General features: G+C 37.3%; 1 protein-coding gene and 1 long non-coding RNA gene across 3 annotated transcripts; one reads left to right on the top strand and one right to left on the bottom strand.

Annotated features, from left to right (window-relative positions):
* The first annotated feature begins 3,206 nt into the window (after window positions 1–3,206).
* Window positions 3,207–27,873, top strand: LOC132632503 (uncharacterized). Of its 2 annotated transcripts, XR_009579429.1 has the most exons (5): window positions 3,207–3,477; window positions 3,556–3,633; window positions 20,288–25,592; window positions 26,499–26,549; window positions 27,639–27,873. It is a non-coding gene; the product is annotated as an uncharacterized LOC132632503 (long non-coding RNA). The 2 variants fall into 2 exon arrangements; XR_009579428.1 differs by lacking the exons at window positions 20,288–25,592; window positions 26,499–26,549; window positions 27,639–27,873 and adding an exon at window positions 4,199–4,338 and having other exon boundaries at window positions 3,225–3,477.
* On the bottom strand, window positions 4,157–8,674 carry LOC132632501 (malate synthase, glyoxysomal-like). Its single transcript, XM_060348463.1, has 4 exons — window positions 8,117–8,674; window positions 5,742–6,031; window positions 5,325–5,655; window positions 4,157–5,032 (listed from the first exon to the last, which is right to left on the bottom strand). Exons 1-4 carry the CDS (start codon window positions 8,516–8,518, stop codon window positions 4,376–4,378), a joined length of 1,680 nt encoding a protein of 559 aa, XP_060204446.1. The 5' UTR covers window positions 8,519–8,674; the 3' UTR covers window positions 4,157–4,375.
* Window positions 27,874–27,982: the final 109 nt, after the last annotated feature.

Genomic DNA, 27,982 nt, shown 5'->3' on the forward strand with positions numbered 1-27,982 from the left:
TTATATTCTTCATTTTAAGAAAGAAGAAATAATTAAACATATATTTAGAAAAAAAAATGCAAAAAAAGGAGAAAAGAGGTAAATTAGTTTCTTGACCTAATAGAGGTGTCACATCACGTTTCTAATGTCTGGCTTATATATATGTGTGTGTAGATTATATGGTTGAAATTTACGTAGTATATATACCCCGTGTATTACCAAAGAAATACATTCAAATTTTAGGTAGTTAACGACGATTGAATTAGTACTCCACTAAAGAATAAAAAGTAAAACTAAAATCAAATTTGAAATTGTATAAAACTTCATCCTGGAACTCTTATTAATTGCCATATAAATAATTATTGTTTTTTAACTTGTACACTGAGAAGATAAAAGTTTTTATAAAAGAATTTGGTTAACAAACCGGGTCAATATTTCAATTGAAACTCTTAATTTCCATATAAATAATAAGAAATATTATTAGTTCTACATTGAGGAGATAAAATTTAATATAAAAGAATTTGATTAACAATAAAAAGTCTTCTTAAGCAATGAAACTGGATCAATATTTGAAAAACAATATACCGTTGGACCAAAAAAAAAAAGGAAGGGAAAGAAAAAACACCGCATATGTAGAGATCACTATAGCAAGGAGCTTTCTCAATTCCCTAACATTAACCACCGAGAGTAGATGCATTGGAATAGTACATTCTTCTTGTTATGATTTTTCAGCCATTTTCAGTACAATCTGTAATAATTTATTACAAATTAAATTCAGTAAACATATTACAAAAATTATATCTAGATAAGAATTTTGCAAATATGAACATTACCTTAAATTAATGCATCAACAAATATTTACATGATGATAGAATTTTCATTATAACATTTATATCTGGGGACAATTTATCGTCCTCACGATCATGCACGAAATAACAAAAAAGCAATCTCATACATTAATAGGAGTAATAAAGAAATAAGAAATAAAAAGCAAAAACTCAAAAGGAGCACATATATGATGTATATGTATATGAAGAGAAATCAAGCCGTATAAATATCTACATTATAAGAAAAAGAAGATACCTTAGCATGTTGTATATTTTGGTAAACCAAAATGTTCAAGTCGTCACATTACAACAACAGCAATTGCGGAACTTCTGAAACAAAGAATTCTCTATACAAGCAAAAAGTTCGTAAGACGAAGAAAGGAATTGGCATAACATTATCACATATCAATGCTCTCAATTCTGAGTTATTTAGATCTATAAGGATTTCTTCTTGAACAGTTATGGAAGAAGAGGAAAAGATATAATTAAGAGTATTGATTAAGAGGTGCAATTAAGAGAATTAATAGAGTAACTTTTATTGATTTTTTAATAGTATAAAATGAGGAAAAAAATTCAAAAAAAGGAGAAAAAAAATAAATGGTATTCTAGGCCATAGAGAGGTGCCACATGGGATTGTCTATGCCTAGCTTTATATTATATATAGATTAAATAATCTTAAACCATAGGTATTGGGAAAACTCACTAATCTATATATGGAGCTGTTTAATTTCCATAGATTCTAGTATCATAGGTATATTGGGAAAATATAATCTATAATAGTTTGATAGGAAGTTCAGGGCAGAATTTATTCCATCTACTAAACACAACAACTCGGACTTAGAGGTGGGGATTCAATTTTCTCCTCCTAGTGGTCCTTACACTCTTAACATTTTGGAAATAATTTCAACATAAAATTTATATAAATAATACAATGTTAATTAGTTCTTCGCATAACAACATCAGAAAAATAAGCTTCGCATACTTATATAGCGTTAAAATTCCATATTTTGTTGAGCTATATGTGAATCTATTTATTCATAGAGAATAGATTGTGAAATAACCATAACAAATAACAACGCATAGATATATATGAGTAACTAAAGACAAAAATACCCAGAAAGTAGGCAATCTATGCGTGTCAATTCTTATTAATTACATAAATTATTCACTGCATAATAATCCTCATATTATCATTATTCATTAAATAAACCATCCTTATATTACATAATTCCTTTATAATTAGTTCGTGAACCAATAATCTTTCACCGAAATTTTAGTTTGGTTTTAGGATCTGGATGGGATGAGGAGAGAAAAGCAACCCATGTCAGGAGTATTTTTTTTTTTTTTTGAAATTATATAGGAGTAATAAACTATTTCGTACAAAATATGGCTTTGTGTTTACTTTCTATAACGGTCCTGCTTAATTATTCTATATATATACACAAGAAGAAATAGAACATTTAGGTAATATCACAATTATGAAAAGTTCTAAAGGAAATTTGTGAGATGTATAACTGGTTTCCAAAAATGATTTTTACGATATATATTTGCAAGGCATATTAAAGAAATATGGAAAAAGAAATTAAAAAAGGCGTATACCATAGAGATAATTCACCTTATTTCAATTTCGACCTGGTCCTTCATCATTCAAGTTTAAAAGGTATATTTGTGGATGACTATAATACATTTCATCTCACAGGTCAAACATAAAGAAAGAAGCTTAACGAAATAAGAAACCCAAGGATGGGACCAAAAGTTTATCACAGGCCCAACATTATCAATTTATAACTGGGCTTTCCTAATATGTATTCCAAATTGGGCCAATTTAAGGGATCTATGTAGATGAAATTGCACGACTTATCTTTAGATGGCATGGTCTTTAATTTTTGTCCTTTAACAATCGAAAGGGTCATTTGCACTTTTGTCCGTGTTTTGTGCTGGTCTTTAATTTTTGGCCCCAAAATGGAACTTATGTATGGCCGGGCATAAGTTCTTTAAGGGATCCGGCACAAGTTGAGTCGGATTCTTTAAACTTATGCCCCGCTAGGCAAAAGTTCCATTTGAAGGACCAAAATTAAAGACCAACCATTTGAAGGACAAACCATGCAATTTCTTGCAATCAAACTTATGACTAGTGGCATAAGTTCTTTAAGGACACATGGTATAATATGTAACATATTATGATACAAAAATATAAACTTATGCCCCGCAAAAAAATTGTTTGTCATGAGGGTCAAAAATTAAAGATAACACAAAATAAGTACATAAGTGCCAAAGACCCATCTATGTATACCAAATTGATCCATATAAAAATTCAATATTTTTCATTTAGTTGGTACATATACTCGTGAAAATATAGAAAAGAAGTTTTTATTAGTCTGAATTTGTAAATAGACAAATTATAAAAGACAAATAAGCAAATGAAAAATGATATTTGATCATATGGATTGGATTATGATCTATTGTTTAGTTCAATTTGATCCACTCATGTTGACCCATTTAAATTTTGAGCCACATATACACTACAAAGGTAGCAGCCAAATGGTTTCTCTCCATTGATTTCTTCAATACACAGTCCAATTCCATCACTTTTCCATTAACCATTGTTTCAAAGAACTCGAGATAATCTATCAAGAATGGTTCAATTTCGCTGATTAGATCTGGACATCCGGTAATATGTTCTCTCATTTTTATATGTCATTCAAATAAGATCACAAAGGAATTTGAAATATGGGTTTATTGGGTACAGATATGTAGATGAACGTCATATTGGAGGAGATGCCAACTAGTTCTTTGACTTGTCCAATTTGCCTCGTCAAGTCCTCAAGTAGGTCCTTTTCTTTTGTACTTTCTTTATTTCTTTAATGTTTGTATAGGACACCGGCTGGGAAAACAAAACAAAAAACATTATAGTTTGTGAATAGTTCGTCAGTTGCTCAAATGCAGTCTGTGTTTCGTCTCAAGTTTGTAGCACTGACAACCAATTAGATAACTTTAAGAAACTGACTATAACTTAAATAACATGGTGAAACTGGTTACCGGGTGATATTAAGACCTTTATTTGTACATAACTTTGTGTTGCCGGAATTGTACAATGAATTCACAGATATACTGATTTGGATGCTTACATAACTGAACAGGTTTTTAAGTTTTCAATCTCGTGTAACACGTAATCAGGTTGCGAACTAAAAATCCTCTAGACTTCGCATGGAACTCTATAAATTTGTGTTCGAACAAATCTAAGCCTGTCGACGGTAGTATATTTTCTGAATTCAGCCAATGTTAGCACAAGTTATGTGCATGTTCTTAGCTGACAAAACACTTTAAAGATGTTCGTACGTACTAGGAAATTTACCAGGACAACAAAATGAACATTATTTTATATATTACAGGGGAAAGATACGGATAGCAGATTAACAGAAAGCAAAGTTGGAAAAGACAGCATTTTGAAAATTAGCCATCTTCAAAGGCACATTCCATTTTCTTTCATCATTACAGGGGAAGATGGCATGTAGTACTAACAATACAGAGGCAACGTATTGATTATAAAGCAAAATAAGCTGCGAAATTTAGAGCCGAGAAGATCCAATAGGATGATGCATGACGATATAATCATAGGCATCAAGTGTGAGAAAGTCATCCAACACAGAGGCAGCGCATTGCCTTGTGAATATCCTGCATGCCTCCTTGTACATTCCCTTGTTGAATTTCTCCCTTCCAACTTCTCTCTCGATCCTAGCCATTTCTTCTTCAACCACTTTTCCAAACAGCTCCAAGTTTACCTTCACCCCAAGTCCATCTCCATCCAATTCGGCACCATATTTCAGCCACTGCCAGATTTGAACTCTGCTAATCTCAGCTGTGGCAGTATCCTCCAGGAAGTTGTAAATCGGGACAGCGCCATCCCCTTTCAGCCAGGCTGCCATGTACTGAATTCCCACTCGGGTGTTCAGCCGGAGGCCCTGCATGGTTCGGACCCCTCTCGGACTCTGCAACAGGTCTTCTTCATCTAGGACCGACGCATCTTGGCGCTTCATGGAATGTATTTGGTTAGGAGCATTGGACATGTTGTTGTTAAACACTTCCATGCAGGCTGGTATTAGGGAAGTGTGAGCTACCCATGTTCCATCATGCCCTGCCTTCACTTCTCTCAGCTTGTCCTTCCTTACAAGTTCTAATGCTGCCTCAGTAGCTGCTGGATCATCTCTGTTTGGAATCAGAGCTGCCTGTTTCAAGTATACAAAAAAGCCTTTACACATCAAATTAATCTTGTACCAATAATATTCAAAATTAGCCTAATATGGTTGGCATTATATCACTTGATTTGAGTTCACAGTCATACTAATAAAAATATGACTCTGTAAAATAAAGAGCTGATCCAGAGAGATTGCCTTAGTTCAAATTGTTCTCTGCAACTTGGAAACATGATAGTTGGAATCACTAGTAATCATGGATAAGCATGCCATGGTGAACTAAAAGAACATAAGATGATAAAAGGAGTTGAACATTGGCACATACCATGCCTCCCATAGCATGGACGCCGCGCTTATGACAGGTGTAGATGAGCAAGTCAGAGTAACTTCTCATAAAGTGTTGAGCCATGCCAACTTGAACCCTATCAGGGAGTAGGCGATCGGGGTGAGCCTGGAAAGTCTTGATGTAGCTGAAAATGTAATCCCATCTACCACAGTTGAGGCCAAGTGAATGGTCCCTTAGTTCATACAGGATTTCATTCATCTGAAACGCTGCTGGAAGTGTTTCAATCATGCCAGTGGCCCTGATGCTTCCATTCTCAATTCCAGCCCATCTTTCTGCCTTCTCAAACACATTGTTCCATATTCTAGCTTCCCTGTCCAAACAAAACAAGAACTACTAAATTTTCTTGGAATATATTTCTCAAAACTATTAAATTTAACTAACAAGCAAACAACTAACCTAGAATTTTCCATTTTGGGAAGGTAGAAAAAGGGTCCAAAGCCTTGTCCTTGGGTCTTGCGGAAGTTGGCGTAGTTGTGGAAAAAATAGAGGCCGAAGTCGATAAGGCAACCAGTGGCAGGCTCACCATCAATGAAGATGTGAGCTTCAGGCAAATGCCACCCTCTTGGGCGCACAAATAGTTTAGTTGTGTGATCATGCTTTATTGTTCCATTTACTGCATCCCTCAAATTTATATGGCCTCTCATTAGATTTTCCCAGTTTGGTGACAGTGCATCTTCAAAGTCCGCCTGTTGAATATTATATCAGTGAAGTTTATGAACAGTATTACTCTGATGTGTAGGAAGAAAAACAAAAGCACATATTCTGGATCTGCTTCCAGTCCTAATTGACGTTAATTACTAAAATAAAGTTCCAGTGCTACCACAATTTTTGCTTAAATTATTTCCTCCTCAACGTAGTTCACACTGGCTATTTCAGCAATTGTTTGTACGTCTGAAGTATATCTATAGTTCAGCTATCATTGCAGTCACTCTTCTAAGTAACCCTAACATCTATCTACTAAATTTTACCATTACTAATGAAAATAACTACGCTAAACACTCATGTACTATGACTCAGTTACGGATAGACCCTATATTTTATGATCAAATACTTACACTCGATGTACTATGAAATCCTACACTTACATCCCTAATGATATATATATCTGTAACTTAAACTAAATTTCTTAAAATATAATTATTAAAAGAACAACTAAAACTATAAACACGACATTTTTTTAGAATACTTTTATGAAATTTTAAAATGAAGATAAATTTTTTTATGGAGTAATAAACTTTTTTATTCATGCCTTTGATTAAAAAATAATACATATTTTTTGAAGCATTTGTCATTCAAAACACATAAATAGGTAAATGAATACAAATTATTTAATAAGATATACCAACTAGTAGTGATGATTTTCAAGTACTTTGAATATGTAAGTTATTTGTAATTCAATTTAATTATAATATTTATTATATAGACTTTTTTTATTTTTTATTCCTTCGCTTTAAAATTATCTTAAATATACTTAGTTAAAAAGAAGTTTATTTATGCAAAATTTCCATTATATAAAAGGATTAAGTTTTTCTTAGAAAATGGATAACATCATAGGGGGTGGAAGTGCAGGACTGTCATAATATGGAGGGTGTAAGTGTTTGAATTTAAAATACACTGAATATATGTCCGTAGCTCAGTTATAATACGGGCGTGTTTAGCATAGTTAATTTTTTTTTTTAAATATATGCTATAAAAATGAGAGTTCTTCTATTCAATTATTATCTGATAAACCGTTATTCATATATGATTACATGAAAAAATGGCGCACGTATAGTCTTGTGTTATACCCAACCTTAAATCACTTCAGAAAGGTGACTATTGTATAAAAACACTTTCTTATTTGGTTACAACGGGCTATGCCTACCTGAAATACCCAAGTCTTCTTTTTCTTTTCTTTACCCTTTTTTAAAGCTTTGATGCTAAAATTTTCTAGTCGATACTTGTCGTATTTTCTGCAGAGAGAGACATTAATTCAGGGGTCATTTGGTAGTATATAGTAGATAAAATAAAATAGGCATTAGATTTAGTATTATTAATTTCTTGTTTGGTAGTATTTTACAAATTATGTATAACTAATATTCTCTTCATCCCAATTTATATGAGGGTGGACCTATTTGGGAGTTGTTTGACTCGCCAAATAGGTCAATCCTCATATAAATTGGGAGGGAGAGAGTACATGTATTTGTTATACATCCTATTCAGTACTCTATTCTTATACATAGCAAATCATGGTATTAGCAATATAAGGATTATACATGGATAAGCATAATAAAAAACAGAATTTCTCTTACTGCAAAAAAGGGATAATTTGCAAAAGTTGAAAGTTGCAATTTGGCCTCCACTAGTTGGTAGAAGAGGCTAAAACACCCGCGAATTATAACTTTCAACCTTCGCAAATTACCCATTTTTTTTTTTGTAGTGCAATACACCAAATCAAACAATGGATAAGAAATAATCCAAGCATAATTAATCCAACATTACTACTACAGCATATTATGTACTTATTCTTATGCATTCTACCAAACGACCCCTAAATTAATTAGCATGGTATCGTGAAAGAACAAATTTAACTTATATACACATTAAATAATAGTCTTATTAATTATCAGAATTTTAACTCATCGTAGCAGATAGCTTAACTTGCTTTTGAGGTTGCCAATCCCTTTGTGGATTAGTTAATACTTTTAGTTACTCGTAAGTGACTTGATATTTTTTTTTTAACCCGTCAGTATATATATATAAACTAAATTGGTGAGAGGGGATTGGCATACCATGAAAACTTTGGCTCCAGAATTAAGGGCATCGATGACCATCTTCCTCTCAACTGATCCAGTTATCTCCACCCTCCGATCAGCCACCGCTGGCGGCACAGGAGCACACAGCCACTCTCCTTCCCTAATATATTTGGTTGTCGGATCAAAACCTGGCAAACCTCCATTATTATACCTCATTTTAGCCTCCTTCCTGCACTCCATAGCATACTTAATATGGTTCCTAAATTCCCTCTGCAAATCAGCTACAAATTGCAAAGCATCCCTAGTGAGAATCTTGGAAAATTCAGGATCATATCTTCCCCTAATGTCCACCCCTTCAGGCACATTATAACCTATAATGCCACTACTCTTTCTTTGAACAGATTTTTTAGGTTGAAGGAATGTGTCAAAGGTAGCCATTTTCTCTCTTTTTTTTTTTTTTTTTCTTGGTGATTTCAATAAACAGTTAGCAGCTGGTTGCTATATATATATAACGGGGGAAACTGGAGGCTTAGATTGGTGAAACTTATAATATGTGGATATCACTGATTACATGATTTTCTTTATCGATATGTGTTTGGCAGTACTGGTTCAAACACCCTTATCTTCTTTCTTCTGTCCTCTTTACCACTTATCGATACGTGCTTGATATAACTTGGTTATCGGCATGTGCTTGATACTAGTACTTATCGATATGTGCTTGATATGTGCTTGATATGTGCTATCTTGTTCAATCGCTTTAATTGAGGTTTTGTCGTTTTGTATTCATGCATTTATCATCACATGCACCATATGACGTACTATCGTACTCCTTGTTAGGTTTTAACTTTTAAAGACTGGAAGAGTCAATGTGTAGTAACATTGATTAGTGTCCCTGTAATCTTTCCATTAATTTAAATAAGGGATCAGGAAAACCGATCTAGAAAAGTACGTACAGTTCTGTTTTATGTTGCGTTTTTTAAAATGCAATTTTTCCTCCTTGGCGTGGTTGATAACAATCTGGCATACTACTGGATTTACATAATAGGAAACCAACTGAAATTACATTAGATTATATTAAAAGTAGATAGATATTACTACTATATAGGAACGTCAGTTTCTATACATGATCGTCGTCCATTTTAAAAAAAAGAAAGGGTGGCCCCATACTAAACACCAAGCAATTAAAAAAAAAAAACCCATCATCTCCACCCATATTAACAAACTAAAGCAATATAAAAAAAAAAGTGGATCCCATATTAAAAAAAATAAATAATGTAAAAAAAAAAGTGCATCCCATATTAAAAAATCAAACAATATTCGTGTAATTTTTAAAGTATCTCATTAAGTCAATAATGATAAATTCATTGCCACATGCGCATCAACCCATTAGTGGGAGCAAATGAAATTATTGTACAACAAAAATATGAACCCCATATTATTGCTTTTCTTCAAAACGTTAAGTAGCCAAACCATACAATTTTTTTCTTTTTTTATATTAGCCTGAGATCTAATCTAGATATTGAACTGTTGTATTTGCTATTCAGCCATGTCATTTATTTGTTACGTTTACTAAAATAAATATACTTAAAATACTTATATTTTAAAATAAGATAGAATTTAATTACTTTTTCATTTTTATTCTTACTCTAATAAATGTGAAAAGAGATTAATGTCGTAAAAGAAAAAATAATATCAAATGAATTAATTGACGTTTCCTTAAAAAACCATGCAAAAGACAACATGACAAGTAAAATGAGCTAAATCGAGAATATTTACCAGAACCAAAAAATAGTATTTCTTCGGTTAAATTGAAAATCAAATTTCTACTTTATTTCGTTTTAAACATGTAAAATTAATTTAATAATTTGAATTAGAATTATCCAAATCAAAATTTGATAAAAAATAATCAGTATTTTACACCTTTAAATTAACCGAATTAAAATTTAAAGTATCAACTAATTCTTAAATATTGTTATTATTTTATTTCAAAAAGAGGAAAATAGTTATTTTTTAAACAAGTCTTCTCTTTTAAAAAGTATTAATAAATTTTTGCTGACTTTGTATTCATAGCAAACACTAATATAATAAAGTTTTAGATACGGAGCACAAACTAAAATATTATATTAATCGTGTTTTGAGCATAGTATATATATATAAACAGTATAAATTTATGTATGTTTATTAGCAATGTAAAATATATATATTATCACTATCCAAATATAATTACATATACATAGATATACTATAATTTAAAGTGTTGGGCGCATGTGCATACACCGTTTAGTATATATAGAAGAGTGAAGAGGGGGACGAGGTAAAGTGTCATTTAAACCTGTCATCTAGGGCAAAAAGTTAATTTTCCTATCGGGTAACATAAAACTGCTGATTCACGTGTAAATCGTATGATTAACTATGAACGTTACGTTTTCCTCTACGGGACAAAAAGTCAGATGTCAATTACCTCTGTGTGGGACCAAAACTAGTCGCCGCTCGCATCCTTTCCAATTTTTTTTCTTTTTGGGCTGCCCTTTCCAACTTTCTAATAGCTACGTGGTTATTTTAGTTACAGCTCATTTTGTTTTTCCTTAGATATTGGAACAACAAAACAAATACTATGTAATTAAAATTCGAATATACCTGTTCTTAATTCTCTACTTTTTTTCCCTCCTACGCCTTTATTTTCCTAATTCTATAAGGGTAGACTTAAGTAACACGGAGAAAGATTATAAGTAACTCATTTAAAAGAATGACACATGACAAGGAAACGATGAATCACATGGATAAATTTGAATTATTATTTCGAAAGACTCAATATCCAACAAATCAACTATGTTAATCCTATTGTAAATTCTTTGCTAGATAAACTTAACTTTGATGTTGGATATCATAAAAGTGTTGCTTCACGTAATTGTATGATAATTGCTAACTATGCGCGTACATTTTCCTATATTGGACAAAAAGCCAGATGTATACTTTCTGTGTGTGGAACCATTTTTTTTCCACACCTTACATTCTTGGATTTGTCTTATTTTGGTTGGGCTTTTCAATTTTCTAATAGGCACATGGTTATTTTACTGACAGTGTCCATTTTGTTTTTCTTAGATATTGTAGCAGCAAAACAAATGGGTAGTTAAATTCGAATTTACTTGTTCCTAATACTCTACTTTTATTTACTCCTACCGTCCTACGCCTCTAAGTTCGAGGATAGAGTTATTCTGAAATTATTATTCTAATATTAATAATACTAAATTTTTTAATATTATTGCTTTGTTTGGTTCATTTGATTAAAAATGGAAGCTATACTATGTATAATTCAAAACATGTGTTTGGTTTAAAGTTGAATAGAACTGGATAATTTTGTTGTTTCCAATTTTAACTTTGATATTTCAAGGCTTATATGTAAGTGAATCATTTATTGAACTGATGTTTTATCTATACTCAAGCATAGGAATTGAACTACCATTTAAGTCACTAAAACAAATTTAAAATTACAATTCTTAATCATGTTTGTTGTTGGGTAGGGATCTAGTAGCTCAGTTGGTTGACTACCTGAATTTTCACCTTGTTGGTGAAGGTTCGAATCCCCACATTGTAATCCCCTTCCCATTTCCCCTTCCCCTACCCCTATGTAATAAAAACAATTTTTTAAAAAAAAAATCACGTTTGTTGGCCAAAATGGAAAACATTTTCTGTAGGGAAATATAAATTCCTTAAAAATGTAAAAGATGACTTCCCTAATAGAAGTAGGGAAAGCAAGTGTTGAAAAAATAGTTACTATCACAAAAAGATGGTATCTTAATTATGTAAAACAAAAGATTTGAGCCTTAACGGTAAAAACATGACTATTGCAAAACAGTTTTCTGGCAATTAACTTGGTCATTGACTAGCCTTCATTGAGCATTATTTCTAATTAAACTACTAACGTTATTTTCAAACAAATTGAATAAGTCTTAAAAGTCTTGTTAATGAGAATTATTGTCTGCTCCTAGCAGATCCTTATACTCTTTATGGCTTATATTCCTTACCTATATATTGTATATGGGTAAAACTGAGGATATGGATGTAACGTTCGTCATGCTCGGCCAGGATAAGACCGGTTTATCGGAGATCGGGCACCAAGCTTGATCTGGAACGAGACATTAAGGCAGGATGAAGAGGCGGTTAACCACCATGGGGAGAAGACCGGAATATCCGCCCTCAGCCGGATATTTCGGCATCAATCCCGGCAACAGCTGTCAACAGATTCCTTTCCTTACTTAGAATTGTACTAGGGTTAGGACTCTTCTACTATATAAAGAGAAGGCCCCCATTCATTTGAGGGGCTCTTTTTTCTGGGCACATAAAAGGGAGATCATGTACTAAGCAAGAAGATACAATCATCTGAGTTCATTCATCTTTTCTAAAGTTCTCTTTGGTATTCACTGTTCAAACATCCGATCATAAGGATTCGACCTCGGTTCTCAGTACCCGAGGCCAGTCATTATTCATTTTGGTCAGATCTATATATTTCATTTTACTTATTCGTTTATCGTGTAATCTAATTTCGTGTTGAATTAAACCACATATCCTTAGCACCACATACAAATTCAATTGTTTTCCATTTTAAGGTTAAACAGTTTGGCACCCACCGTGGGGCCAAGGATAATAGTGGTGGTTTAATACAAGTTCTGATTACACTCGATATTTTACACTTGTTCTTTGAGGTTTGATTTCAGGTCTACCAGACATGTCGGACTCCCATTCTGTCAATTTTCAAGTTGAGTCAAGCCATCACGAGCACAACGATGAGGGTGTACCTAACAACAATGTACCCCCAGTTAATCCTGACCAGGTCAGGTCATCGGTGGGCAACGTGCCGGCCTGTGGGGATAATGGAGCCATGCTGCAATAGCTCCAAACCCAGTTGGACATGGCTATGGCCCAACTACATGTCCAGCAAGAGATTATAGCACAATTGCAAAATCGAAATCAAGCACCCGATGTTGCTCCATCAGAACAGACCGAGGAAATAGAAGAAAGGCACGCTGCTCGAAATAACGAGAACTATCTCGGGAAGAGTGTCGAGCTGGTAAGGATGCTCGAAGAATTGACGAAACGAGTCAAATCCGGCGAAAAAAAGATAGAGGCGAATGATAAGAAGGTGGAGAACTACAACTCGAGGGTCGACCAGATTACTGGGGCACCTCTAGTGTTGAAGTGACCGGATTCAAAAAAATTCGTCCAAATGCCTTTTTCGCCAAGTGTTGTGCCGATGAAAATCCCGAAGAGATTTCGCATGCCCGATATCCCGAAGTATAACGGGACAACGAACCTAAACGAACATGTGACTGCATATACATGTGCTATTAAAGGCAACGATCTCGCCGACGATGAAAGAGAGTCGGTGCTGCTTAAGAAATTCGAGGAAACCCTGTCCAAGAGAGCAATGATATGGTATCACAACTTGCCCGAGAATTCGATTGATTCATTTTCCATGCTCGCGGATGCTTTTGTCAAAGCTCACGCCGGAGCCATCAAGGTCGAAACCAGGAAATTAGACTAGTTCAACGTTCAGTGAGATAACGAAACCCTCCGCGATTTTGTAGCCCGGTTTCAAATAAAATGCATAGACTTACCTCTGGTCACTGATGATTGGGCCGTTTAGGCTTTCACTCAAGGGCTCAACTCAAGAAGCTCGATCACATCTATGGAGCTAAAGCAAAATCTGATAGAGTACCCGGAAATTGCTTGGGCTGATGTACACAATAGGTATCAATCGAAGATCAGGGTCGAAGATGATAAGATTCTGAGAGCCACCTCAGTATCATGGAATTCCGGTAAAGGGAATGATCGATCGAGGAGAACGACAGATCGAGATTCAAGACCATCATATGACAGGTATCAACCTTACCCACCTGATCGAATGGGAAATGGGCGCAACAGCGAATTGCGCAAGAACGATAGGAGGAAAGATCAAAGGAACGATCGAGGCCCAAGTAATCGTGGATTGATGAACAAAAATGTTATCGATAGAACCTCGGGAAATAGAGAAATCCCAAGGTTGTCCGAGTATAATTTCTGCGTCGATGTAGCGACCATAGCAGCGACCGTTATTCGTAATAGGGAAACGAGGCACCCAAGACCAATCTAATCTGATCTAGAGAAGCGGGATGAAAGCCTTATTTGCAAATACCATCACACTCACGGCCATCAAACACAAGATTGTCGACAGTTGAGAGAGGAGATTGCCCGTCTGTTTAATTTGGTACACCTTCGAGAATTTCCAAGTGAACTAGCAAAAACTCACTTCAAGAACGTGGACGCCAACAAGCAAGATAGACCGGAAGTGTTACATTTCGAGAAAAAAAATCGCGTCATGTGCGTTGTGAGTAAACTAACATAAGCTCGAAGAGGTCATGGAACCCTTATAAGGTTAATGAATACTCTTACCAAGTGTTAAGCAAGCGTCTAAAGGTTTCGGGATCAAGCAAATCGAAGAAAATAAGTTTGTCAAAAATTTGGAAAAAGTTGACAGAATTTTAGGTCAACTTTGGAGGGGTATATCTCCTACTATGTTGGGAGTTTTAAGGTGTTTCAAAAGCCTAAAATGAATTTCGTCGAGTCTAGTTGCCAGCGCAACAAAACGCTCGTCGATACAACCTCAGAGTAGAGAATTATGGACGTTACAAGTTAGGCTGACAGAGCAGAAACGGACTGCTACAGTACTCTGGTTGCTACAGTACCCGGGTTGCTACAGTACCTGACCCAACACACCTATAAATATCCCTCTAACCCATCATTTTTCATAATCTTTTCATTCACCACACTTCTAAAGAGTTCTAAAGAGCTCTTGAGGGTTCCATAACTCTCCATAAATTTCCATAACTCTCCATATATTTCCATAATCTTCTATAATATTCCATAATCCTCCATAACCTTCCATAATCTTACATAACCTTTCCATATTATTAAGAGAGAATACCAACATCAAAACCCCAAGGATAATCCATAGAAGGTAATTGTTCTGGTTTCTCTTCAAGGTGGTGATGAATTTGGTCTTGGAAAGGGGTGAATAAAGTGAAGTTCTTCTACTATAAGGTATGTTCTTCCTATTATTTACATGATTGAGATGATGTAAAGGTTTAGCAATTCTTAGAGAGGAAAGAATCATTGGAGAAAAATCATTAAGTGTTGAATTGAAGTTAATGGCCATGAGGTGAATTTGAAAGGAGATTTTGGACTAATTTGAGATTAAATTAAATATAATTCCTTGATTATGCTATTGTGGATATGGTTATGGTTAGTTGAGAAATTCGGAAAACATCGTGTGGGATGTTTTATGGAACCTATTGGTGTTGGTAATATTGTGGTTGATATTGGTATTGTTATTATTTTTGTTGGTTGCTGGATTATAATTTTGGGCTAGGCATATAAACCGGGGAGATACTGCCCGAATTTCGGCAGATTCTAAAAGGATTTCATTTGGATGCTTGAGACTAGTGTATGATATTGAGCCTAATGATAATATGGATGGTTTACGTGTAGATTTACGAGCTTGGAAGGATAAACGTTAAGTGGCTAAGGCTATCGAAAGGAATGTTCAGGCTTTTCCTTTCTTTCATTTTGGCATGATCCTATGACATGAGCGAACAACGAGTAATCGAGTCTCCATATTACTCTACTCTTAGAAGTACTAGGAGTATCTCAGTTCTTGATGATCCTATACCCCTTGTTATGATTGTTCCTTCTGTTCATGGGTCCTGATTTTTATATCATGATTATGTTAGTTCACATTCATGCATTACATTCATTTACATATATGCATATTGACCTGTGACCAGAAGGCGTTATATATAATGTATATATATATATATGGGGTATGGGGAAATGGGCGAGGCGTTATATACGCGTTACCACCTAATCAGCTGGTGCATAGTGATGATGATTATGATGCCCGAAGGGGCCATTATGCTATTATGCCCGAAGGGGCCTATATGGGATATGGATCGGGCCGTACGTTCCTCGGCACTATGACCTATGCATATCATACACCAGTAGAGGCAATTTCAGTAAGCAGACATATAGATGCATTCATACAGATATGTTCAGATAGTCAGACATACATATGCATTCATACAAATATATTCACTCATTTAGTTTAGTTTATGATTTTCAGATTTTCTTCATGACTTCTGTGTATGTTACTCTTCTACCTTACATACTCAGTACATTATCCGTACTGACTCCCCTATTGTACGGGGCGGGGGGGGGGGGGGGGGGGCTGCGTTCATGCCTGCAAGTTCAGATAGCCAGGAAGACAAATCGCATGCTTAGGCTGCTTCTTCAGCTTGATAGTAGAGCACTCCTCTCTTGTCGGAGTTGCCGTCTAGACCGGGTATGTGTCCTGATGTTATGGGTAGGGCGGAGGCCTTGTCCCATCCACAGCATGTCCAGTATGTCAGTAGAGGCTCATAGACGCATGTACTCAGTCATACAGGATGGCCCGCTCAGCATATGTTTGGTTATCTAGTTTTATCGGGTAGCCTTGTCGGTTTGTACCCCGGTTCAGTTTAGTGGTGCATGTATATATATTTTGAGGGCTGTGACCCTCCAATTTATGACATCTATCAGTCAACAGATCATGTTGTGAGTGCCCTCAGGTGGCCCAGAATGAGCATGAGTAAATATGTCATATACGTTTAGTGGCATTTAGGAGGTCAGCCTCTGGTTGGGCTGTGACACGAAGAGCCTCAGCAAGTGATCCACGTGATCATGGAAGGAACAGACGTACCCCTGGGGCCGGTAGTGAAACGCACCAAATTTTCCATAATAAGAGAAAATTTATTCGGAATTATGACCCCGATAGTCCCATCTCGTTTAGTGACGAGGACATGGAAGGTATCGTTCAGCCTCATAACGACGCGCTGGTAATATTTGTCCTTGTCAATAAATTTAAAATTAAACGTGTGCTGATTGATACAGGTAGCTCGGCTAATATCATACGATGGAGAGTCATCGAGCAGCTGGGACTACTAGATCAGATCGTATCAGCAATACGAGTCCTCAACGGATTCAACATGGCCTGCGAAACGACGAAGGGTGAGATCACCTTACTGATCAACACGGGCGGAAGTACGCAGCAGACCAAATTTTATGTGATAGAGGGAGGCATGGGATACAACGCATTATTGGGAAGACCGTGGATTCACCTCATGAAAGTGGTCCCCTCAACTATGCATCAGGCGTTGAAATTCCTGACCTCAGAAGGGATCAAAACCGTTCATGGTGAGTAATAGGCCGCAAAGGAAGTGTTCGCGATCGAAGAATCTGTTACGACGACAATGATACCGGAATGGAATGAAGGGGAAAGTGCCAAATAGCAATCACAGATTTCGACCCCGGAGTCATCGGAGGATTGGAATAGGAACACACCAGATGAAGAGTTAGAGTTCGGAGTTCCGAGGACCTTTGTAGTACTCGATGATTTAGATGCCACTAAATTCGCGATCGAAGAGCTCGAGTAAGTCATACTGTTCGTTCATCTACCTGACAGGAAGGTATACCTAGGCACGGAGTTAACCCCCGAGCTCAGGAATTTTTTTATTGAATTTCTTAAAAATAACTCAGATTGTTTTGCCTGGTCCCATTTAGACATGACAGGTATCCCACCGGAGGTGACAACGTACAAGTTGAGTTTGGATTCGATTTTTTCTCCCGTCAAACAAAAGCGGAGGCCGCAGCCCGAGTTAAAGCATGCGTTTGTCAAAGATGAGGTAACTAAGCTCCTTGACATAGGATCTATTCAAGAGGTTAAATACCCGGACTGGTTAGCTAATGTTGTGGTAGTACCTAAAAAGGGAAATAAATTTAGAATGTGTGTAAACTATAAAGATTTAAATAAGGCTGGCCCGAAAGTGTTACACCCCGGAAAAATTTTGCGTTAGCAAAAACTGTAGACGGCTTAGAATGGGCCAAAGGGCCAATACAGCGCGAACGCGCCCCAACGTGGCGCGAACGCGCTGAACAAAAATCTGAAAATCAATTTCAGAATGAAGGTTGTGTTATAAGAAGGTAATAATAGCATATATATGACATTTGGAGACCATATGGTGTAAATTAGTTCATATGTTAATTGACGAAAAGCCCTTGTTGCTGCAAGCTAAGTGGGGCCCACTTGTCAAAGTTTTATAAAGGACATATGAATATACATACGAGTAGTATATGGAAAGTTGAGCAAGTCCTAAGAAGGACCCATAAGCCAAAAATGGGCATAAGCCCTCCAAAAGGACGATTTAAGGAAACGTTTTCGGATGATGTGACTTGAAAGGGAAAAAACGGCATTATAAGTTTGGAATTTGGGAAAACCACCAGAAATAAAAGTTGTAGATAATTGAAAGAGCTTTCTAACCATAGGTCGTGGGCCCTCATACGATATCGGGATCAAGCGTTATGACCGTTTTACTGAACGAACATCCAGTTAGAAAATTTAACCCTACGCGATCGCGCCAGAAGGCAGCGCAAACGCGCTGAGCATTTTTCCAGTAGTTTCTGGCAGCTTCTAAACATCATAAAAAGGGGGAAACCCCCCCTCATTTTCAGTTGAACCCACGAAAAACACACCCCAAAACTCTCCAAAAATCTGGAGAGTTCTCCCCAACTCCCCAAGCCAAATTTTTGCCCAAACCAGGTATAATTTCCCAATTCCAGTCCGGATAGCGTATAGTTTTCGCTGCAGAATCATATGGTAGGCATGTGGTGGCCTAAATTTAGCATGGAAAAGTGGATATTAAGAAATATTAAAGGGAGAAAGGTATGAATCTCTTTCTATTTGTGCTAATACTAGTTTATTTACGAAGAATACGCGATTAAATAATTGTATACTGAGTTAATTAGTTATGAAAGTTGGAAAACAGCGTGTGGCTGTTTTATGAGATATTTTGGAGTTGAAAACATTATAATTGATGTTGGTATTGTTGTTGTTGTTGTTGACTGCTGAATTAAAAATTTGGGCTAGGCATATAAACAGGGGAGATGCTGCCCGATTTTCGGCAGAATATAAAATAGTATAATTTGAATTATGGTACAAGTGTACGATGAAAAGGCTAACATTAGTGTGAATTATCTTAAATGTAGACTTACAAGCTCGGACACATAAGCGTAGCTAATAGTACGTGGAACAGGTATGTTAAGGCTCGTCCCTTTTCTTTCATAGGCATGATCCCCAAGTCGTAATGTCTCAAATGTCTTTTTTTATATATCTTCTTTACTTGCAAAAGCTATAAGTCTATGACTCCAAGGTATAAGTCTTTTCCTAAAAGTTCATAATTGTTTTTCTTCAAAATGCCCATATTTTTTCGAAAACCAAGTTTTAAGAGATAGGAAGCTCTTATGACTAAGATGATGAATATGATCTTATAATGACAACGATGAAGTCAAATATGAGAAAATGTCTATGATAGATATGTTGACGATATGTTCCTACCATGAATATGACAATATGAAAATGTTAAGTTATTTCTTGATTTCTCAATTCTATTATGGATAAGGACTATTTTAAAGGTTCCAAGTATGTGAAACGATGCCTTATGACCCGGTTCTATGTTTTCTCATGATGACACTCTCCATTGATAGTCTCGCCTTATATTAATTGTCCCTTCAAGGTGAGACACGACGTCCATGGCTATTCCATAATATAATCGGAGGTTACCGACCTTACGTCACTCCGATGGACACATGATTTTCTTTGGGCTCTCCTGCATGCTTATATGACATATGTATATGAGATATGTATATGTACATGGGATGGGGGAAGGGATATATGGGGAAGGGGAAGGGACATATGTTGCATTGCCACCTGGTCAGCTGGCGTTATCATCCCGGACGCGGGATGCCCGGACGCGGGATATATGGGCGAGCCGACGTATTTCGGCGCTATGTGGGCGAGCCGACGTTGTTCGGCGCTATGATATGACATGACATGATATGATATGACATGATATGATACGACATGACATGATATGATACGAGCAGACAAGCATGCATGGCATTCGCCCCCAGGGGCACTCATATGTACAGGTTACTCTTTTATCTTATGACATGTTCTATGTTCCATACAGTTATTATCCCTGCTTACATCTTTTACTATGTTACTATTCATGCCTTACATACTCAGTACATTACTCGTACTGACCCCCTCTTTCCTCGGGGGCTGCGTTTCATGCCGTGCAGGTACACCCAGATGAGTTGAAGCTAATATAGAATATATTCCAGCAGAGTTGGCAAGCTCCACCTGTTCCTGGAGTGCTACCGAGTCAGAGTACATGTGCTACGATGTCTAATAAATGTTAGAGACTTTGCAGACAGAGTCGTGGGTATAGGATGTCGGTATTGTGAACGGCTCCACTAGCCTATGTGTCATTTTATGTTATGTTATAAAGTCCATATGATCACAGATTATATTGATTTGAGTACGATGAAAAAAGAAAATTGAAAGCTTTACTATGTTTTCCACTCCTTATTAATGCAAGAGTCTAAGGAAATTAAGTACGTAATAAGAGTCAGCGGGTTCGCTCGGCTCCGAGTATGGGGTCGGGTGCCCATCACACTCTAGTAAAGTCGGGGTGTGACAGAAAGATTCATTTCCTTTGCCCAGCATCAATCGCATGATCGACGCTACTGCGGGTCACAATACATTGAGTTTCCTCGATGCCTACTCCGGGTACAATCAAATACAGATGGACCCCGAGGATCTAGAAAAAACCTCTTTCATAACTAGGTCTGGCACGTATTGTAAAAATGTAATGCTCTTCGGCCTAAAAAATGCCGGTGCCACCTATCAGCGGCTGGTCAACCGTATGTTTGAGCATCAAATAGGGAAATCAATGGAAGTTTATATATGGTTGTTAAGTCCCTGTGAGTAGAGGACCATTTAAAGTATTTGCAGGAAACTTTCAGTACATGAAGGAAGTACAACATGAAGCTGAACCCGGAAAGTGTGCCTTCGGTGTTGGTTCGGGTAAGTTTCTTGGATTCATGGTATCGAATCAAGGAATCGAAATCAACCCAGATAAGATAAAGGCAATTGAAGACATCACTGTGATAAACGACATCAAAGAAGTACAAAGGTTGACCGGGCGGATAGCTGTCCTAAGTCGATTCATCTCCAGATTCTCGGACAAAAGTCATCGATTTTTCTCATTGCTAAAGAAAAAGACAGACTTTGCTTGGACCCCCGAATGTCAGATGGCCTTAGCAGAGCTCAAGAAGTACTTATCAAGCCCGCCTTTGCTCCACACGCCAAAAGCGAACGAGTAGTTGTATCTGTACTTGGCGGTGTTTAAGATAACGGTAAGTGGTGTCCTTGTTCGAGAGGAAGAAGGTACAGAATACCGAATTTATTATATAAGCAGAACCCTAGGTGACGCTGAAACCCTGTACTCGCATTTAGAAAAACTTGCTTTGGCTTTATTGAGCGCATCTAGAAAATTAAAACCTTACTTTCAATGTCATCCCATATGCGTCGTAATATCATACCCCTTAAGGAATGTCATGCATAAACCCGAACTCTCAGGCCGATTAGCAAAATGGGCTATAGAGATTAGCTGATATGATATTGAATATAGACCACGAACTGCTATCAAATTCCAAATACTGGCGAACTTCGTGCCTACTTTGCGCCGACCATGATCCCCGAGGTTGATAAAGAGACGCTTCTTACCTCGGGGATTAGTTCGAGAATCTGGACCCTTTACACAGACGGTGCTTCTAATATAAAAAGGTCCGGGTTAGGGATCGTTCTCAAACCTCCCTCAAGTGACATAATAAGACAATCTATTAGATTTATTGATTTGACTAACAAAGAAGCCGAGTATGAGGCTATGATTGCAGGTTTAGAACTGGCTAAGGGCTTGAGAGCCGAAATCATAAAGGCCAAGTGCAATTATCTCCTGGTGGTCAACTAAGTGAATGGAACATTCGAAGTCAAGGACGACCGAATGCGGAGATACCTAGAAAAACTGCAAGTTGTCCTTCGCCGATTTAAGGAATGGACATTGGAACACGTGCCTCGAGATCAAAATAATGAGGCAGATACCCTTGCAAATGTGGGATCATAGGTAAAATCGGATGGGTTCAATTCTGGAGCTGTGGTACAGTTGATGAGATCGGTCATCGAGACCGGCCACGCCGAGATAAACTCGACCAGCTCACTTAGGATTGGAGGAACAAATACATAGACTATCTTCAAACAGGAAAGCTATCTGATGCCAAGGAATCGAGGGCCCTCCGAACCAAAGCAGCTAGATTTTGTTTGGTCGATGGCCAGTTATACCGAAGGTCGTTCCACGGCCTCTTGGCGAGATGTCATGGACCGGGAGAAACCGACTACGTTATGAGGGAAATTCACGAGGAGACTTGCGAAAACCATTCAGGAGCCGACTCACTGGTCACAAGCTGATCAGAGCTGGTTACTATTGGAACGAGATGGAGGAGGACGCCAAAGCCTTCGCTCGAAAATGCAACGAATGCCAAAGGCATGCTCCGTCAATACACCAACTCGGGGAAGAGCTTCATCCGGTCCTTTCTCCATGGCCATTCATGAAATGAGGTATGGACATAGTGGGGCCTTTGCCATCGGCCCCAGGTAAGACACAATTTATTTTACTTATGACTGATTATATCTCTAAATGGGTTAAAGCACAGACACTCGAGAAGGTCAGGGAGAAAGAAGGTATTGATTTCATTTATGACCATTTAATCTGTTGATTCGGGGTACCCGCAGAAATCGCATGTGATAACGGGAAGCAGTTCATAGGCAGCAAGGTCAGCAAGTTTTCCGATGAATAAAAGATCAAAAAGATCTTGTCCACCCCATATCACCCAAGTACGAACGGCCAGGCTGAATCTATCAATAAGATTATACTTCAGAATCTAAAGAAAAGACTAACCGGCTCTAAGCACTGCTGGAAAGAGGTTCTGCCCGAGGTCTTATGGGCCTACCGTACGACGGTAAGATCAAGCACCGGGGAAACTCCGTTCTCCCTGGTATACGGAGTCGAGGCTATAATACCCGTCGAAGTTGGTGAACCAAGCTTAAGATTCCAATATGCCACTGAAGACTCGAATCATGAAGCAATGTCTGCTAGTCTGAATCTCGTGGACGAAAAGAGAGAAGCTGCTTATATCCGAATAGCCACACAAAAACAAAAGATGCAAAGATATTATAGCCGAAGGGCTAACTTTAGGCATTTTCAGATTGGGGACTTGGTGCTAGGAAAGTCACACTCTACACCAAGAACCCCCACGAAGGAAAATAGCCCCGAATTGTGAAGGGCCATATCGAGTCACTGGAATAACCGGGAAAGGTTCCTATCAGCATGAGAACGAAGACGGAAAACTGTTGAAAAATAACTGGAACATGGCACACCTAAAGAGGTATTATTATTAAAGGTACGAATAACCTTTTTTTTTCTTTCTCTCAATCTAATCATGTAGGCATACAACCTAATGGACATCGGGAGCAGCACAATGAAAATCGGAGAGTCATAGACTTAGGACTGAAAGCACGTGCTGCACTCTTTTTCCCTTCGACCGTTTTTGTCCCGAAGTGGGTTTTCCGGTAAGGTTTTTAATGAGGCAGTGCCGAATAGCGTGCTACACAAATAGAGCAGACCGATCAAAGACCGGGGACTGTAGATTGCACATATCAGACCAATAGTACACGAGCCCTCACATTTTGGACTCGAATACTAGGAGACTATTATACCCTGGGTTAAGTGATAACTATGTAAAGTCAAGGCTTGAAAGATAGGACTATTTGTAAGGACCAAACGATCGATTGAATCGTGTCCAATTAGTTTGTTCTTGCCACGACAATGATTGTAGTTTCATCTCCGGTCCATCAATAAAAATCTTTTCTGGATCAAAATAGTCTAGTATTGCCAATATTGCATTTCGCTGGACCAGACTCCTAAATATGCGAACTACGTAAACATTAAAGACTACGGTCTAAAAAATCTTACGCAAACTTAAAAGACTACGATCTAGACGGTTAAAGACTACTGTCTACAGTTAAAGACTACGGTCTAAAAACACAAAAAATATTGTGATTTGGTCTATCTTGCCATTTATAAATAAAACAATGATCAAAGTCAACAGGGACTAAAAACCCGATCATGTCACGCGACTTGGAGACGTCTAAGTTCGCAAATAAGGTCGTTTGCATGCCGCATACACTCGATCACGAATCATTACCACTTAAAATTTTATTCTTGCTGAAGCAATAATGCCCAAGGCAATGGCATGAATCGAACAAACATCACACTGAGGAACATTTTATAAAAGGCAACGAAAAGTGATGAATAGGCCGAATGAAAATCTTTTATACACACACACACACACACACACACACACATATATATATATATAGAGAGAGAGAGAGTATTTACAAAGGCTTAAACAAACAGCCTTAAAACAAAAAGAAACATAAGGCTCCTAAGCCTAAGCTTCACCCGAACCTTCGGTCTCTCCCTCGGCTGACTCGAGGTCGCTATCCAAATCCTCAGGATTGAACACAGCCTTCGCCTCTGCCTCGAGCCTCCTGTCCTCCTCGATTAGATCTAATAAATCCACTCTGGTAGCCTGAATTTCTTCGAGAGCCTCTCTTCGAGATAAACACCACACGTACTCGGCCCGAAGAACACTAGCCGTCTCGGCAGCGGTCACGTCGGCTTTATACTGGTCCAGCATACCGTCATAACTCAAGATTTGGCCAAGGGCTCTGTTATATCCCGTATTTTTGAACGTCGGATTATTTGTAAGCTGAGGTAGGGCCCACACGTCAAGATTTTTTTGGAACATGTGACAAGTTATATGAATCACATATGTAAAGTTAAACACAACTCATGAAGGACCTTTGGGCCAAATCAAAGTAGAAGCCCTCCAAACGAATATTTTTAAGAAAACGTTTTCGGGTGACCTGACTTTGAGGGGCAAAAACGGTATTATAGGTTTGGAATTTGAAAAAATACCAAGAAATAGAAGTTGTAGATAATTGAATTAGCTTTCCAACCATAGGTCGTGGGTTCCCAGGTGACGTCGGTACAAGGAGATATGGACGTTTTAAGGTCGAAAGGTCAGTGGCTAGGCCCAACTCGGGGCCAACCGGGTTAGGCCCATGACAAAAAAAAAGTAATGAGGCCCAAAGATTAGAGGGGTGGCCGGCCATACATGGCCCAAGGCCATGGATTTATTTAATTTCCATGTGCTAAATTAAATATAAGGGGTCTTATCCTTAGAAGTTTCAAGAGAAAACAAGAGAAGGAGACAAACAAAGAAAGAAGAGCAAAAAATTAAAGGCCATTCGGCCATGGCATAGAAAAATTTGCCCTTTGAAATCTTGCTCCTAAAATTATTTTCTTGTGGTATTCCTACTAATTCAAGGGTCCTCTACAACGTGGTGTAGTTATTTCGGAAGATAGGACGCTTGTTTCATCGATATAGCAACTTGGTCAAGTGAAGAAGATAGGAGGAAAATGTAAGAATTAATTCCTTTTTATTTTATTATGAAGGTTTGTTTATGTTGTAGTATGTAGAAATTGATAGAAATTAAGAAAATATGGAAGTTTGTATGGTGGTGTGTATATGCATATGGGCCGCGTGTATATGTTGTGTGTAGGAAGGATGGGACAATTTCTATGTAGTAATTTGATTGTTGTAGATATGTATTTTGTAATGGAAATGGAAGGAAATGGTTCAAGTTGGTATGGAAAATTGTTGAAAATGATTATAGGAAATTATGTGATTTTAATGTAGTTTTTATGTAATAAGTGAAGTTTAAATGTGAATTATTATGTTAGTTGGTGGATTTGGAGGGATGTAAGTCCATATTAGCATGAAAGGTTGGTTGTTAAGTTGTTATGGGAAATTTTGTGATTTTATGGTAGATTTATGTAATTATGAAAATGAAATTGTTAAGGGGCAAATTATGATTATTGTTAATGAAATTGGAAGATGAAGATGTGTTATGAATATTTATGTCGAAAATTAGAAGTTTCGGATGAATTATGATTTTGGTGGAATTTTTGTATATTTTGTAAATATTTTGTAGAATGATATGAAATGTTTCCGAATTGTATTGGAATGATCTTGATTAATAAATGGATATGAAAACATTGATATTGGTTTGGAAGTGCGAAGTTAAATTGGAAGTTGTCGCACTATGTAGAAAAGAATACTATTCATGCTAGAAGGCGTTTTAATTCGATTGTTGATGTTGTTGGTATTGTTGTTGGTATGGTTGTTGACATTTGGAGCCGAGTTAAATCTCGGGGATGCTGTATGTATAGGGGAGATGCTGCCCAAATTTCTGTAGACAAGTATGAATTAAGATTGAATTCCTAAAGGCTTGTAATTGATATTTGGTAATTGTGACCAATTGTAGATTTTGGAGGAAACGGGAATTGAGTTTGCAGAGGCGTAAGGAGCGAATAAGGTATGTAAAACTTTACCTTTCCTTCTCTTGGCATGTCTTAGATGTGATAGGCTTGGATACGAGCTTTGGGGACGACCCTACTCTTAGGAATCCGCGCCTAAATTTGCCCCTTTTTCATTCAGTAGAATTGAATTGAATATGTCATGAATAGTTGGAAAATTGCCTAAACATCTAGAACTTGCACAAACAGGACCCGACTACCTTAAAACTCCCACAAGTGACGTCAAAATTTGTAACGTACGTAAATTGTGTGCGCCACCTCATTTGACCCGAGACGGGCCCACTTTCCCCGATTCCTCCCCTATTGTGTATTGACTTATTTTCGAACGATTTTAAAGGAAACGTTTTAACTACTCTTCTAACTACTAAATAAAAATTGTTGTAAATATTCTGTTGAGTCTTATGAACTGTTTTGGAACATGGAAACAATCCCAGAAGAATTATTTTTACGTAACCTATTGTGACATTCGAAATACACACTAGAATTATCGTCCGATTTCATTGTTATGATTTGTCATTCAAGATATCCCATCGAGTCTTTGTAAATGTATTATGTTTTATATTGCATTTAGTTTCTCACTACTCCACTCGTGGATGCCTCAATGCTTCTTTCACTGAGCCCGGGCCAGGATATGTTATCACGCGTATTCCTCTGCATTGTTCGCCGTGCCCCGATGTGAGGGGGCAGGTATGACATGTACATGGGTTTTGGAGTTATGCTGTTCCATGTACCTACATTCTGATATTTGATGATATGATAGAATATGGTCATCTGATATGTTATGATATGCTATGATATGTTACGGAGCTATTCTCTACTCTGGAGTTATGCTGTGTTGTGGCGCCAGTGACGGGGTGGCGACCACGTTCTGTTCACCGAGTCCCATAATGGGGCTGGATATGGCATATGTTTTTGCACACATTAGTTATGTCTCGTAAATATGCATTTTGATATTCTGGACATTACACTCCTTTTCTGCACTTTTTGTTTCGGTTATGATTCTGTTTACCGTATTCCATGCTTTACATATTCAGTACATATTCCGTACTGACCCCCTTTCTTCGGGGGCTGCGTTTCATGTCACGCAGGTACAGACGCCCGATTTGCTGACCCGTCCGCTTAGGATTTTACTCTGCTATTCGGGAGTGCTCTCTTATCCGGAGCCTATCTTTTGGTATAGACCTTTTTCTATTGTACATATATATGTTATTTTAGGGGTATGACGGGGCCCTGTCCCGTCCTATGTTTCTGCTACTACTCGTAGAGGTCTGTAGACATACATGTGGGTTGTGTATATGTTTTGGGTTGATATGTTTTGCGATAGCCTTATCGGCTTCCCCGCGTTGTATTTGTTTATCCGCGGTAATTAGTAACGTTATTCGCCTTATATATTTGTTTATCCTGTTTATATGTTGGTTTGGGTTACTGGGTA

Source organism: Lycium barbarum, chromosome 3 (genome assembly GCF_019175385.1).
Source record: "Lycium barbarum isolate Lr01 chromosome 3, ASM1917538v2, whole genome shotgun sequence".
NCBI lineage: Eukaryota > Viridiplantae > Streptophyta > Magnoliopsida > Solanales > Solanaceae > Lycium > Lycium barbarum.